This window comes from Papio anubis, chromosome 20 (assembly GCF_008728515.1).
Source record: "Papio anubis isolate 15944 chromosome 20, Panubis1.0, whole genome shotgun sequence".
In the NCBI taxonomy this organism is placed as follows: Eukaryota; Metazoa; Chordata; class Mammalia; order Primates; family Cercopithecidae; genus Papio; species Papio anubis.
In genome coordinates, this window is record NC_044995.1 from 45,069,402 (window position 1) to 45,085,033 (window position 15,632).

The 15,632-nt window shown below is 52.6% G+C and overlaps 1 protein-coding gene across 1 annotated transcript; it reads left to right on the plus strand.

Moving 5' to 3' along the window:
• The first annotated feature begins 2,220 nt into the window (after positions 1-2,220).
• TUBB4A (tubulin beta 4A class IVa) lies at positions 2,221-9,897 on the plus strand. The gene is made up of 4 exons (XM_009193300.3): positions 2,221-2,643; positions 3,175-3,283; positions 3,400-3,510; positions 7,981-9,897. Exons 1-4 carry the CDS (start codon positions 2,587-2,589, stop codon positions 9,036-9,038), a joined length of 1,335 nt encoding a protein of 444 aa, XP_009191564.3. The 5' UTR covers positions 2,221-2,586; the 3' UTR covers positions 9,039-9,897.
• The last annotated feature ends 5,735 nt before the right edge of the window (positions 9,898-15,632 follow it).

Consider the following 15,632-nt stretch of genomic DNA (forward strand, 5'->3'; position numbering starts at 1 on the left):
AGACCAGCCTGGCCAACATGGTGAAACCCCGTCTCTACTAAAAATACAAAAATTAGCTGGGCATGGTGGTGTGCGCCTGTAATCCCAGCTACTGGGGCAGCTGAGCCAGGAGAATGGCTTGAACCCAGGAGGCTGAGGTTGCAGTGAGCCGAGATGGCGCCACTGCACTCCAGCCTGGGTGACAGAACAAGACTCTGTCTCAAAAAAAAAAAAAAATTAGTGGCCATGGCAAACGTGACGTCCCAACCACATGGCCAAGATGGCTTACCCCACCCCCCACCAGCAATACACCAAAGTCCTTGAGTGGGGAAGTCAAGGATGGGAGGTGAGGAGGAGACTTCCTGGGAGGGTGGGACTGGAGGCTGCCCAAGGAAGCAGCCCCAGGAGGCCTGACCTTCACATGAGAGGCAGCACAGGAAGTCCAGTCCAGCCTCTGATAATAGTTAGACTCGTGAAAGATACAATTTATTGTTGAATCTGTGGAAGGGGAGACTGGCACCATGTTCTTAACTGGGTCTCGCATCATCAGACCCTGGAGGGTGGGCCTTCTTCACCACCCCAGCTTGCAAATGTGACATTCAGATACAGAGAGGAGCGCCAGGGCAAGGTCATATGCCTAACGTTACAGGAAATGCAGAGGCAGGGCATATGGTGTGTAATAGATTATAATACTGAACACTGGAATAAAATATAATTCCAGGCTCACGCCTAGAATCCCAGCACTTTGGGAGGCTGAGGTGGGAGGATCCCTTGAGCTCAGGAGTCGGAGACCAGGCTGGACAACATAGCGAGACCCCATCTCTACAAAAAATCTTGAAAATTAGCCAGGTGTGATGGCGTGCACCTGCAGTCCCAGCTATTTGGGAGGCTGAGGTGAGGGGATTGCTTGAGTCCAGGACATTGAGGCTGCAGTGAGCTGTAAGCATGCCACTGCACCACAGCCTAGGGGACAGAGCAAGACTCTGTCTCAAAAAAAAATATATATATATATATATATAGGCCGGGCCCAGTGGCCCACGCCTGTAATCCCAGCACTTTGGGAGGCAGAGGTGGGCAGATGGCCTGAGGTCAGGAGTTTGAGATCAGCCTGACCAACATGGAGAAACCTTGTCTCTACTAAAAATACAAAAAAATTAGCCGGGCGTGGTGGCACATGCCTGTAATCCCAGCTACTCGGGAGGTTGAGGCAGGAGAATCACTTGAACCTGGGAAGCAGAGGTTGCAGACAGCAGAGATCGCGCCATCGCACTCCAGCCTGGGCACCAAGAGTGAAACTCCGTCTCAAAGAAAAAAAACAGAAAAAGGATATAGATATAGACATAGACATATAGATATAGATATAGATACAGATACAGATACAGATATAGATATAGATATACAGATACAGATACAGATATACATATAGATATAGATAAATAGATACAGATATAGATATAGATATATAGATACAGATATAGATATAGATATAGATAAATAGATACAGATACAGATATATAGATATATAGATACAGATATAGATATAGATATATAGATACAGATATAGATATAGATATAGATATATAGATACAGATATAGATATATAGATACAGATATAGATATAGATATATAGATACAGATATAGATATAGATATATACAGATACAGATATAGATATAGATATATACAGATATAGATATAGATATAGATATATAGATATAGATGTAGATATATAGATATAGATATAGATATAGATATATTATAATACTGGAGAGGAGTGGCGTTATTTTGGGAGAGCGAGGCAGCCCTGGCGACTCACTATCCCCTCCCAAGATGTAACCCAGCTGTCTTACTCCTCCACTCTCCTCCTTAGGCCAGGCTGGGGGTGACCCACCTGGGACGAGCTCAATGCCCAGTAAAGGTGTACCAGGGGAGCCCACCAGCATCTGCACCCAGTCATGGGAGGAAAATCGTGGTTTTACTATGCAGCTTCAGGACAAGCCCTCCGGGACCCAACCTGCAAACCATATCTCCGCTCCGGAGCCCCCAGCCCAGCCCCACTGGGAGGGCTCGCGGTTAATGCAAGGATTCTGGCGAATGCAGTCTAAGTAGAATGAGAAGAGGGGCTGCGGACCGAGAAACTGAGGCAAGGCCTGGGACAGGAGGGTGGAGGCTAAGGGGGAGGGGCAGGACTTCTCAGATGCCTGTTTACCAGGCGCTCCCCTCCCTTCCTCCGCCCAATTTCTGCGGGTGGTCAAGCCTGGCTGGGGGCTGGGACGGTGGAGAAGGCACTGGTGGAGCCCTAAGGGGCCTCACCCAGAAGGCAGGGGTCGGAGCACGTGGGGTCCCGGACGCCTCCAGGAGGCCGCTGGGGAGGGAGGTCCCTGCACCACCTCCCCCCACCCCAGCCCCCTCTATCATCCCGGGGCGGGACCAAGGGGCGGAGCGGGAGGGTGACCGGCCGTGACGCGTGCCCCGCCCGCTCATATAGCGGCTCCCGGGGGCGCAGGGACCGTGCTCCGCCGTCTCCGCCGCATCTTCCACCCGCGCCGCCGCCGCAGCTCCCCGCGCTCGCGCCACCGCCGCCGCGTCCACCCTCAGCGCCACCGCCATGCGGGAGATCGTGCACCTGCAGGCCGGCCAGTGCGGCAACCAGATCGGGGCCAAGGTTCGCGAGGGACGGGGCCCGGGGAGGAAGCAGCGACCCCGGGGAGCGGCGCGGGGTCGGTCCCCGGAGCACCCCCCAACCTGAGAGCCTTGGAGAGGAATGAGGTCCCCAGGAGGCCAGCGCGTCCCAGGGGCCGTGGGGGAAGGGTCGCGGGGTGGGGGTGGCAGGGCCAGGCTGGGAACAAAGAGGCTGCGGAGAGTGGGAGCCAGCCTTCTGTCCGCCTGTCACAGCTGGGCCCACAGCTGGGCCACTGTCCCCTCCTCACGCACAAAGAACCCCCATGCCTCCCCCGGGCTGCAGCCTGGGTGCGCTGGCACCAGCCGGCCCCGCTGGGTGCTGACTCGGCTGCACCCCGCCCCCACCGCTCCTTCTTGCTGCCTCATCCTCGCCCCGACACCATGCCTCTAGGTCCCCCGTTCACCTTGCTGGGGGAGAGGTGGCAGCTGGGGAGGTAGTTGGGGGCTGGCGGTACTCTTCCGCCTGGCCGCCGGCTTCCCCTCTCTCAACTCTTCCGACCACCTCTCTCTCTAGTTTTGGGAGGTTATCAGTGACGAACATGGCATCGACCCCACAGGCACATACCATGGGGACAGTGACCTGCAACTGGAGAGGATCAACGTGTACTACAACGAGGCCACAGGTAGGGCGAAGGAGGCCCCTTCCAGGTGGGGAGGGGCAGCTGGGAGGGAACAGGATGCTACCGGGGCCTGTGGTTCCTGGCACGCACCAAACTGCCCTCCATCTGTTTCCCTGCAGGAGGGAATTATGTCCCCAGAGCGGTGCTGGTGGACCTGGAACCCGGCACCATGGACTCTGTCCGTTCCGGCCCCTTCGGTCAGATCTTTCGGCCCGACAACTTCGTGTTTGGTGAGTCCCCCAGCAGGGAGCAGAGGCTGGAAAACCTCCTTATTCTTGCTAACACCACTGAGTCAACAGCCACCACCGGAGCCCACAGACCAGAGAGGGGTTGGACAGGGCATCAGCCACCAGCCCTGCATCCAGGGCTGTGATGGGGGACCCTTGGGCCACTGTGAGAGCCCTGGGGAGGGTGGATACAGAGAGGGGTTCAGGGAAGGCTTCCTGGAGGAGGTGGCGTTTTAATTCAACAGTCTGAACCAGAACCAGACTGCCTGGGTGCACATCCCAATTCTGCCACTTCATGCATTCAACAAATGGTGAGCACTTACTGCATACCAGGCCCTGTTCTAGAAGTTGGAGATACAGGGAAGAATCAAATAGACAGAGCTCCCTGTCTGCCCCAGTGCAGCTCACATTCTGGTGGAAGGTGATAGGCCACAAAGGAGATAAATAAGTAAAGCTCAGCCAGGGGTTGATTCAGATGGATAACTTAGGTTGGGCTCCTCAGCCTTTCTGGGCCTCAAAATCCTCTTTTTTTTTTTTTTTTTTTTTTTCCAGACAAGGTCTGTCTGTCCTGCTGTCACCCAGGCTAGAGTGCAGTCACATGATCGCGGCTCACTGTCGCCTCCACCTCCGGGCACACGTGGTCCTCTTGCCTCAGTCTCCCAAGTAACTGGGACTACAGTGCACCACCACATCCAGCTAATTTTTTAGTTTTTGTAGAGAGGTGGGTCTCTGTGTTGCCCAGGCTAGTCTCAAACTCCTGGACTCAAATGATCCACTCAACTCAGCTGTGCTGGGATTACAAGCATGAGCCACTTTGCCCGGCCTCCTCGTCTTTAAAACAGGGATTTCACTGGGCATGGTGGCTCATGCCTGTAAACCCAGGACTTTGGGCTAAGTCAGGAGGAGAGCTTGAGGCCAGGAGTTCGAGACCAGCCTGGGCACCATGGCGAGACCCCGTCTCTACAAAAAGAAAAAAATTCTAATTAGCTGAGTGAGGTGGTATGCACCTGCAGCCACAGCTACTCATGAGGCTAAGGTAGGAGGAGCACTTGAGCCTGGGAGGTCGAGGCTGCCGTGACCTATGATGGTGCCACTGCATTCCAGCCTGAATGATGGCGTGAGACCCTACCTCTTAAAAAGATCAAATAAAACAGGGATTCTAAAATGCTAACTATTAGAATAGTGAGGCTTAGGGTGGGCACAGTGGCTCACACCTATAATCCCAGCACTTTGGGAGGCCGAGATGGGTGGATCACCTGAGGTCGGGAGTTTGAGACCAGCCTGACCAACATGGAGAAACCCCGTCTCTACTAAAAATACAAAATTAGCCAGGCATGGTGGCGGATGCCTGTAATCACAGCTACTCGGGAGGCTGAGGTAGGAGAATTGCTTGAACCCAGGAGGCGGAGGTTGTGGTGAGCCAAGATCACGACACTGTACTCCAGCCTGGGCGAGAGTGAAACTCTGTCTCCAAAAAAAAAAAAAAAAAGTGAGGCCTAAAGCCATTAATATATGTAAAGAATTTAGAAGAATGCCTGACACAGAGAAAGAGGTAAATAAGCATTTGTCATTGTTTTCATTACTATCTGCAGTCTAGAATGTGAGTAGGATTTGGACTAGCCAAAGGGCATTGAAGGGAGGAAAGATGTTTAAGATGGAGGGAACAGCATATGTGAAGATAGCGAGGCGTCCACACCCTGGGACCATCCTTCCGGGGAAGCTTTACTGGCTCCAGCTGGCTGCATGTCCCCACCCTGGCCTCAGGCCCTGGCTCCACCCGCCTCCAATACTCCCAGCATCTAAGATGTGCTAAATGCAGGACCTGTCCTATCTCTCTGAATCTTTTCCTCCCCTTCGCCTCTTGCTTCCATTTTACAGGTGAGAAAACAGGCACAGAGACAGTAGGTGACACGCAGAAAGTCACACCACAAGCCGGTGAGGCTGCCAGGAGCCAGAGGGTCTGACTACTAGGTCCACATTTTGTTTTGTTTTGTTTTTTGAGACAGAGTCTCCGTTGCCCAGGCTGGAGTGCAGTGATGCAACCTCCACCTTCCCGATTCAAGCGATTCTCCTGCCTCCCGAGTAGCTGGGACTACAGGCACGTGCCACCACACCTAGCTAATTTTTTGTATTTTTAATAGAGACGGGGTTTCACCATATTGGCCAGGCTAGTCTCGAACTCCTGACCTCAGATGATCCACCTGCCTCTGCTTCCCAAAGTGCTGGGATTACAGGCGTGAGCAATCGCGCCCAGTCTGAGTCCACACTTTTAATGCTCCTCCCACCCCCTGGCCACCCAGAGACCACAGATTCTCTTGGCCCAACTGCAAACCCTCTGTGGTCTTCCTGAAATCACTCACATCCTTTTGGCCAATCTCATTTCATGTTGATTTCACCCAGCCATTTCCCAAGGACCTATTATGGGCCACGGCCACAGAACGGCATCATTATGTTTTGAAATCTTCCAACAGATCTGAGAGGGGAAGTCACTCGTCCAAAGTCACACAGTTTGTCTTGTCAGTCCCGAGAAGCTGGAGTCCAAACCAGCAGGCTGGGGAGGAGGAGGGTGGGGGTGACCAGAGATGGCTTTTCTGAGGATGTGGCATTGAGCTGAGACCTGAAGGAGGTGAGGAAAAAGTCGTGTGAATACCTGGTGGGAAAGCCTTCTAGGCAGCCGGAACAACTAGTGCAAAGGCCCCAGGGCAGGACCACACCTGGAAAGTTGGAGAAACAACTGTGGCTGAAGCAGAGTGAGGGGAGGGGATGGGACAGGTCCGGCAGGGCCTTGTGGCCTGCAGGGAGGATTTGGGCTTTGACCCCAAGGCAGGTGGGAGCCCTGGAGGGCTGTAGGCAGAAGAGGGACAGGACTTGACTCAGGTGCTCTCAGGTGTCATCTTGTGGGTACTGTGGAAAGGACAGACTGGGGGATGAGGATAGGAGCCAGGGGACCAGGACAGAGGGAACTGAACTTATCCAGGAGGGCAATGCTGGAGCTGAACCAAGGTGGAAACAGACAAGGGGTGAAAGAAAACGTTAGCTGTTCACAGTAATACTGGCCAATATTCTTTTTTTTCCTTTCGAGATGGAGTCTCCCTCTGTCGCCCAGGCTGGAGTGCAATGGCGCTATCTCGGCTCACTGCAAGCTCCACCTTCCAGGTTCACGCCATTCTCCTGCCTCAGCCTCCCGAGTAGCTGGGACTACAGGCGCCTGCCACCACATCTGGCTAATTTTTTTCTATTGTTAGTAGAGACGTGGTTTCTCGTGTTAGCCAGGATGGTCTCGATCTCCTGACCTCACAATCTGCCAGCCTTGGCCTCCCAAAGTGCTGGGATTACAGGCGTGAGCCACTGCGCCCAGCCAATATTCTAATACTGATTCTTTTCCTCATGGAGCTTGCATTCCACAGTGAGCTTACAGACAACAAGATTAACAAGAAAACACAGGCCAAGTATGGTGGCTCATGCCTGTAATCCCAGCACTTTGGGAGGCCATGGCAGGTGGATTGCTCCAGCTCAGGAGTTCAAGACCAGCCTGGGCAACATGATAAAAACCCAGCTCTACAAAAAAATAAAAATAAAAAAATTAGCCAGATCTGGTAGCATAAGCCTGTAGTCCCAGCTACTCAGAAGACTGAGGCAGGAGATCACTTGAACCTAGGAGGTCAAGGCTGCCATGAGCCATGATTGCACCACTGTACTCCAGCCTGGGCAACATACCAAGATCTTGCCTGGAAATGATAATAATAATGTTAATTATTAATCTTTTTATTGTTGTTTATTTATTTTAGAGACAGGGTCTTGCTCTGGCTCCCAGGCTGGAGTGCAGTGGTGTGATCATAGCTCACTGCAGCCTCCAACTCCTGGGCTCAAGCAGTCTCCCACCTCAGCCTCCCTAGTAACTGGTACTATAGGCGTGCCACCACCATGACTGGCTAATATATATATATACACATATATATGTATTTAGAGACAGGGTCTCACTATGTTGCCCAGGCTGGTCTTGAACTGCTGAACTCAAGCAAAGCAATCCTCCCACCTCGGCCTCCCAAAGTGTTGGGATTATAGGCTTGAGCCACCATGCCCAGTCTTGGTTTTGTTTTTTTTTGTTTGTTTGTTTGTTTTTTTGGTGGTGGGGGGCAGGAGGGTGTTGTGTGTGTGTGTGTGTGTTTTTGAGATGGAGTCTCACTCCGTCGCCCAGGCTGGAGTGCAGTGGCTCCATCTCGGCTCACCGCAGCCTCCTCCCAGGTTCAAGCGTTTCTCTTGCCCCAGCCTCCTGAGTAGCTGGGACTACAGGTGCCTGCCACAACACCTGGCTAATTGTTATTATTTTTGATAGCTACTAGTATTCAACTACTAGAATACTAATAGTAGGAATACAACTACTAGTATTCCTCCAGGTGGTGGAGAGACAGGGTCGAGGGTGGGGGCTCCCCATAACTGCCTGCGCTTTGTCCCCTCCCCTTCCCTCTCCAGGCCAATCCGGAGCCGGCAACAACTGGGCAAAGGGGCACTACACGGAGGGCGCGGAGCTGGTGGACGCCGTCCTGGATGTAGTCCGGAAGGAGGCCGAGAGCTGCGACTGCCTTCAGGGCTTCCAGCTGACCCACTCGCTGGGAGGTGGCACGGGGTCTGGGATGGGCACGCTGCTCATTAGTAAGATCCGCGAGGAGTTCCCGGACCGCATCATGAACACCTTCAGCGTGGTGCCCTCGCCCAAAGTGTCGGACACGGTGGTGGAGCCCTACAACGCCACGCTGTCCGTGCACCAGCTGGTGGAGAATACGGATGAGACCTACTGCATCGACAACGAGGCGCTCTACGACATCTGCTTCCGCACCCTCAAGCTGACCACCCCCACCTACGGGGACCTCAACCACCTGGTGTCGGCCACCATGAGCGGGGTCACCACCTGCCTGCGCTTCCCGGGCCAGCTGAACGCCGACCTGCGCAAGCTGGCCGTCAACATGGTCCCCTTTCCTCGCCTGCACTTCTTCATGCCCGGCTTCGCGCCCCTGACCAGCCGGGGCAGCCAGCAGTACCGGGCCCTGACGGTGCCTGAGCTCACCCAGCAGATGTTCGACGCCAAGAACATGATGGCCGCGTGCGACCCGCGCCACGGCCGCTACCTGACCGTGGCCGCCGTGTTCCGGGGCCGCATGTCCATGAAGGAGGTGGACGAGCAGATGCTGAGCGTGCAGAGCAAGAACAGCAGCTACTTCGTGGAGTGGATCCCCAACAACGTGAAGACGGCCGTGTGCGACATCCCGCCCCGCGGCCTGAAGATGGCCGCAACCTTCATCGGCAACAGCACGGCCATCCAGGAGCTGTTCAAGCGCATCTCCGAGCAGTTCACGGCCATGTTCCGGCGCAAGGCCTTCCTGCACTGGTACACGGGCGAGGGCATGGACGAGATGGAGTTCACCGAGGCCGAGAGCAACATGAATGACCTGGTATCTGAGTACCAGCAGTACCAGGATGCCACTGCCGAGGAGGGCGAGTTCGAGGAGGAGGCGGAGGAGGAGGTGGCCTAGGCTGCTCCCATTGCTTCCCACCTTTCCCTTTGAGGCTTCTGACCTTTGACCCCCTAGACCCCCCATCTCTGACCCCTGGAGCCCCACTTTCCCTCCAAGCCTGACTCCCCCGCAACCGTAAGACTTGGCCCTGACCCTAACAATACCTTTGGAGCTCGCTTTACCTCTGGCTACTTCATCTCCAACCCTGGCTCCCCTTTGACCCTTGAGCCCCAATTTATCTTTGACCCTCTTGAGCTCTTCCAACCTTGACATTCCCAGGAGGAGCCCCGCTTCACCCTCCTGACTCTGGGAACGCGCCTTTAACTTTGCGGGTCCTCCTTCACCCCTGACCTCTGCTTCACCTTTGACCCCTGCCCCCCATGAATCCCATTTTACCTCTAGACCTAGAAGTTCTGGTTTATGTTTGACCCCTCCCTCTGAGCTGCACTTCACCTCTGACCTTGCCTCACCTTTAACCCCATCACCTGAGCCCCAGCTCTTACCTCTGACCTCAACTTCTCTTTGACCTCTGAATCCCCTCTGACCCCAACTTCTCTTTCACCCCCATGAGTCCCATTTTACCTCTACACCTGTAAGTCCTGGTTTGCATTGGACCCCTCCCTCCGAGCTGCAGTTCACCTTTGAACTTGCCTCACCTTCCACTCCCCACAGCCCCAGCTCCTACCTCTGACCCCAGCTTCTCCTGGCTCCCACAGGCCCCATATGCGTCCTCCCTGCCTCACCTCAGCCCCTGCCGACCTTAGCTTATCTGGGAGAGAAACAAGGCCCGGTGCCTATGAGGAGGAGAGGTTGCCCCTGCCCTCCCTTCCTGCATCCCTGCCTTGCCCTCAATAAATAAATTGATTGTTGTCCTGGATGTTTCTGCCGAATTCCTCTTTCCTCTCTTAGAGCAAATGCCGGCTTTTCTCTACAGGATGGAGGAGGGTACCAATGACATCTCATCTCTGGGTGGGGAGGGATCAGACAGGCCAGGCTAGGCCAACCACTAGTGCTGAGGTGTTGACTAAGCCATTTGCCCTCTCTGAGCCTCAGTCTTCCCACCTGTAAAATGGGATCATGTGTTTTCCCCCAGGATCCTCTCACAACTGTTACAGGAATAGGGTCCCGATCCAGACCCCAAGAGAGGGTTCTTGGATCTTACACAAGAAAAAATTCAGGGCAAGTCCATAAAGTAAAAGCACATTTATTAAGAGTAAAGGAGCCGGGCACAGTGGTTCACACCTGTAATCCAACACTTTGGGAGGCCCGAGCAGGCAGATCACCTGAGGACAGGAGAGACCAGCCTGATCAACATGGCAAAATCCCATCTCTACTAAAAATAAAAAAATTCGCCAGGCGTGGTGGTGGGCACTTGTAGTCTCAGGTACTCCAGAGGCTGAGGCAGGAGAATCGCTTGAACCTGGGAGGCAGAGGGGTTGCAGTGAGCCAAGATCACGCCACTGCACTCCTGCCTGGCAACAGAGTGACACTCCGTCTCAAAAATAATAAAGGAGCCAGGTGCGGTGGCTCACGCCTGTAACCCCAACACTTTGGGAGGCCGAGCTGGGCGGATCACCTGAGGCCAGGAGAGACCAGCCTGACCAACATGGTGAAACTCCATCTCTACTAAAAATACAAAAATTAGCTGGGCGTGGTGGCGGGCACCTGTAGTTCCAGCTACTTGGGAGGCTGAAGCAGGAAAATCACTTGAACCTGGGGGGCAGAGGTTGCAGTGAGCCGAGATCACACCACTGCACTCCAACCTGGGGGACAGAGCAAGACTCTCAAAAAAAAAAAAAAAAAAAGGAAAAAACAATGGCTACTCCATAGACAGAGCAGCCCCCAGAGCTGCTGGTTGCCCATTTTTATGGTTATTTCTTGATGATATGCTAAACGAGGGGTGGATTATTCATGTCTCCCTTTTTAGACCATAGAGGGCGTTGCCATGGCATCTGTAAACTGTCCTGGCACTGGTGGGAGTGCAGCAGTGAGGACAACCAGAGGTCACTCTCGCAGCCATCTTGATTTTGGTGGGTTTTGGCCGACTTCTTTATTGCAACCTGTTTTATCAGCAAGGTCTTTATGACCTGTATCTTATGCCAATCTCATGCTGTGACTTAGAATGCCTTAACAATCTGGGAATGCAGCCCAGTAGGTCTCAGGTCTCAGCCTCATTTTACCAAACTCCTATTCAAGATGGAGTTGTTCTGGTTCACACGTCTCTGACACACCCACCTCAGAATTGTTCCTGAGGATTTGAGGAGATCTCAGGGGCACAGAGCGGGTGCTTGGTGGCAGAGGTACTGCTGTTCTCTGTGCAGCACCTTGCAAATATGGAAGGCAGGAAGGGGAATCTCTAGGGAAGGGTGCCAGGAAGATGGCAGCCTCAGCTGGCACCCAAGTGGCAATCCGGCCAGAGTAACAACACAGCTCACCCACATGAAGCTCTTTCGTGTGCCTGACTCATGCCTCATTTCATACAAGCCTCACACCAACCCTGGAAGGCCTGAGCTTCTATCCCTTCCAAGCCAAGGTTTAGAGAGAGAAAAGCATATCAGTTAGCTTTTGCTGTGTAACAAACAATCCCCCAAAACTTAGTGGCTTAAGACAAAAACAGGTATTTATTTTGCTCTCATATCTGTAATTTGAGCAAGGATTGGTGAGGCAGTTCATTTAGGCTCCCCGTGACATCAGCCAGAGCATCTTAGCTGGAGGTAGAGGGATCTATTTCCAACGTGGCTCACAACTGACTGGCCAGGTAGTGCCAATTATCAGCTGGGGGCTCAGCAGGAGTAAGGAGAACAAAGGCCTTAGTGTCTCTCCATGTAAGTCTCTCCATAGTCTGCTTGAGCTTCCTCACAACATGGCCACTGGGTTCCCCCACAGCAAACATCCCAAGAGAGCAGGATAGAAGTAAATGCAAAAGAAAAATAGATTGCATCTTTATGACCTAGCTTCAGAAGCCATACAGTGTCACTTATTCAGGACTCACCATCGAGGAACTCACTAAGGCTTGTTCATGTTCAAGGGGATGAGGTACAGACTCTAACTCTTTTCTTTTTGAGACAGGATCTCACTCTGTCACCCAGGCTAGAGTGCAGTGGTGTGATCATGGCTCACTGAAACCTCAAACTCCTGGGCTCAAGCGATCCTCCCACCTCAGCCTCCAGAGTAGCTAGGACTACAGACATGTGCCACCGCATCTGGCTTTTTCTTATTGTTAGTAGAGATTAGAGATAGGGTCTTACTATGTCGCCCAGGCTAGTCTCCTGCCTCAGCCTCCCAAAGTGCTGGGATTACAGGCATAAGCCACCACACCTGGTCCATACTCCAGCTGTTTTGTTTTGTTTTGTTTTGTTAGAGTTTCACTCTTGTCGCCCAGGCTGGAGTGCAATGGTGCAATCTTGGTTCACTGCAACCTCTGCCTCCTGGGCTCAAGCAATTATCTAGCCTCAGCCTCCTGAGTAGCTAAGATTACAGGCACCCGCCACCACACCCAGCTAATTTTTGTATTTTTAGTAGAGATGGGGTTTCACCATGTTGACCAGGCTGGTCTCAAACTCCTGACCTCAGGTAATCCACCCGCCTTGGCCTCCCAAAGTGCTGGGATTACAGGCATGTTCCACCATACCCGGCCCACACTGCAGCTCTTGATGGTAGAGTGGCAAGATTCTAGAAGAGCGTGTAGGGAGAGCAATAGAGCCATGGCCATCTTTAGAAATTACAAATTTTTGGCCAGGTGTGGTGACTCACTCCTGTAATCCCAAAATTTGGGGAGGCCAAGGTGGGCAGATTACTTGAGTCCAGGAGTTTGAGTCCAGCTTGGGCAACATGGCAAAACCCTATCTCTGCAAAAAATACAAAATAATAATAATAACTGGCTATGGTGGTGCACACCTGTAGCCCCAGCTACTCAGCAGGCCAAGGTGGGAGAATCACTCAGGCCCAGGAGGTCAAGGCTGCAGTGGCTGAGCTGTAATTGCACCACTGCACTACAGCCTGGGTGACAGAGTGAGACACTGTGGGAGAAAAGGGAAGGAAAGGGAAGGGAAGCGGGCTGGGCGCGGTGGCTCACGCCTATAATCCCAACACTTTGGGAGGCTAAGGCGGGCAGATCACAAGTTCAGGAGTTCAAGACCAGCCTGGCCAACATGGTGAAACCCTATCTCTACTACAGGTACAAAAAATTAGCTGAGCATGGTGGCACACACCTGTAATCCCAGCTACTCGGGAGGCTGAAGCAGGAGAATCGCTTGAACCTGGGAGGTGGAGGTTGCAGTGAGCTGAGATCGTGCCATTGCACTCCAGCCTGGGTAACAGAGTGACACTCTGTCTTAAGAAAAAGAAAAGAAGAAAAGAAAGATAGAAAAGAAAGGAGGGAAGGAAAGAAGAAGGCAGGAAGACAGGAAAGCAAGATGGAAGGAAGGAAAGAAGGAAGGAAGGAAGGAAGGAGGAAGGGAGGGAAGGAGGAAGGGAGGAAGGGAAGAAGGAAGGAAAAAAGGAAGGTAGGAAAAAATTACAATTTACCACACAAAGTCACTTGCCCATGGTCACATGGCTATTAAACAGTGAGCTAGAATTCAAACCCTACTAGTTTAACTCTAGAACCCCGACACGGGCAGCCGGAGTTCCATGTGGGGACCATTCTAGGTATATTAAGCAGAAAAGAACTTAATACAAGAATTGATGGTGCTTGTGAAATCACTGGAAGACGCTGAGAGAGTGGGCCGTAGGCTTCTCAAATTTTACTGTGCAAAAGAATCGGTAGAACAACTTGCTAAAGCACAGCTTCTTCAGTCCCACCCCCTCACAGTTTCAGATTCAGTAAGTAGGTCCGGGGTGGGGCCCAAAACTCCGCATTTTTAACAAGCTCTCAGGAGATGCTAAAGATGTGTGAATAAGACCACAGACTGAGCAGCCCCGGAGTAGGTAGGACCCTTGTGACACCATGGAAATGGGTCACCAAGGAGCAGCTCCCCTGTATAGGGAGAAAGGTGGAGAAAAAAGAGGCAGTTACCAGAACTATGACCTGGAAATGGGTCCAACAAAGCACACAAATTCATGAAAATAAAATGTATAGCTCCACAATCCTGCTTCTCAGCAAGACATATGCACACGCCCACACTGCCTCGCTTCCACTTTCTAAATCTCTCATGAGCATTTCTCATTGGTAGAACCCATTCTGCATCCAAAAACGGAGCTGCAAAGGCATCTGGGAAATGTAGGGTTTGGAGGAGTTTTTTTGCAGCCTCTGCATTAGGAAGACAAGCCAGGGGCAAGGGTAGGTGAGCGGGGACACGTGGAGAGCCAAGCAGTAATGTCCACCACTCTGTGCTAGACCACCAGACCCAGGCTGGAGCCCCAGTCTTCTTGCTAGACCCTGCAGCCAGGAGTAAGGAGAGGCATGAGGCAAGCAGCATGGACATTAGCCCACAGCAACTTCAGCAGGCCCAGCACAGCACAGCACTGGGTGGTAGACCAGCAATACAAAGGACTTAGGTAGCAGCATAGTGAATAGATCTGGGTTGGGTTCCTCCTCGTTCTTTGCACAAGGCACTTAACTACTCAGAAGTATATAGACTTTTTTTTTTTTTTTTTGAGACGGAGTCTAGCTCTGTCGCCCAGGCTGGAGTGCAGTGGCCAGATCTCAGCTCACTGCAAGCTCCGCCTCCCGGGTCCACGCCATTCTCCTGCCTCAGCCTCCCGAGTAGCCGGGACGAGGTGGCGGGCGCCATGTGGTCCCAGCTAGTTTTTGTATTTTTTAGTAGAGACGGGGTTTCACCATGTTAGCCAGGATGGTCTCGATCTCCTGACCTCGTGATCCACCCGTCTCGGCCTCCTAAAGTGCTGGGATTACAGGCTTGAGCCACTGCGCCTGGCCGTATATAGACTTTTCATTTGCCTTTTTTTTTTTCTTTTTTCTTTTATTATTTATTTATTTTTGAGACAGAGTTTCGCCCTTGTTGCCCAGGCTGGAGTGCAGTGGTGCAATCTCGGCTCACTGCAATCTCCACCTCCCAGGTTCAAATGATTCTCCTGCCTCAGCCTCCCAAGTAGCTGGGATTACAGGCACCCACCGCCACAGCTGGCTAATTTTTCTGTATTTTTAGTAGAGATGGGGTTTCACCATGTTGGCCAGGGGCTGGTCTCGAACTCCTGACCTCAGGTGATCAGCCTGCCTTAGCCTCCCAAAGTGCTGAGATTAGGTGTGAACCACTGCACTCAGCCTGGTTTTTTGTTTGTTTGTTTTGTTCTTTTTTTTTTTTTTTTTTTGAGACGGAGTCTGGCTCTGTCGCCCAGGCTGGAGTGCAGTGGCCGGAACTCAGCTCACTGCAAGTTCCACCTCACGGGTTTACGCCATTCTCCTGCCTCAGCCTCCCGAATAGCTGGGACTACAGCCGTCCACCACCTCGCCCGACTATTTTTTTGTATTTTTCAGTAGAGACGGGGTTTCACCATGTTAGCCAGGATGGTCTCGATCTCCCGACCTTGTGATCCGCCCGTCTCGGCCTCCCAAAGTGCTGAGATTACAGGCTTGAGCCACCGCGCCCGGCCTATTTTTTTTTTTTTTTTTGAGATGGAGTCAGACTCTGTCGCCCAGGCTGGAGTGCC

Bases quoted from the DNA above. Each gene is read 5' to 3' on its own strand.
- TUBB4A (XM_009193300.3), top strand. From the start codon at position 2,587: ATGCGGGAGATCGTGCACCTGCAGGCCGGCCAGTGCGGCAACCAGATC. The intron at 2,644-3,174 runs GTTCGCGAGGGA...CTCTCTCTCTAG, and splicing joins GCAACCAGATCGGGGCCAAG to TTTTGGGAGGTTATCAGTGA. The intron at 3,284-3,399 runs GTAGGGCGAAGG...GTTTCCCTGCAG, and splicing joins GTACTACAACGAGGCCACAG to GAGGGAATTATGTCCCCAGA.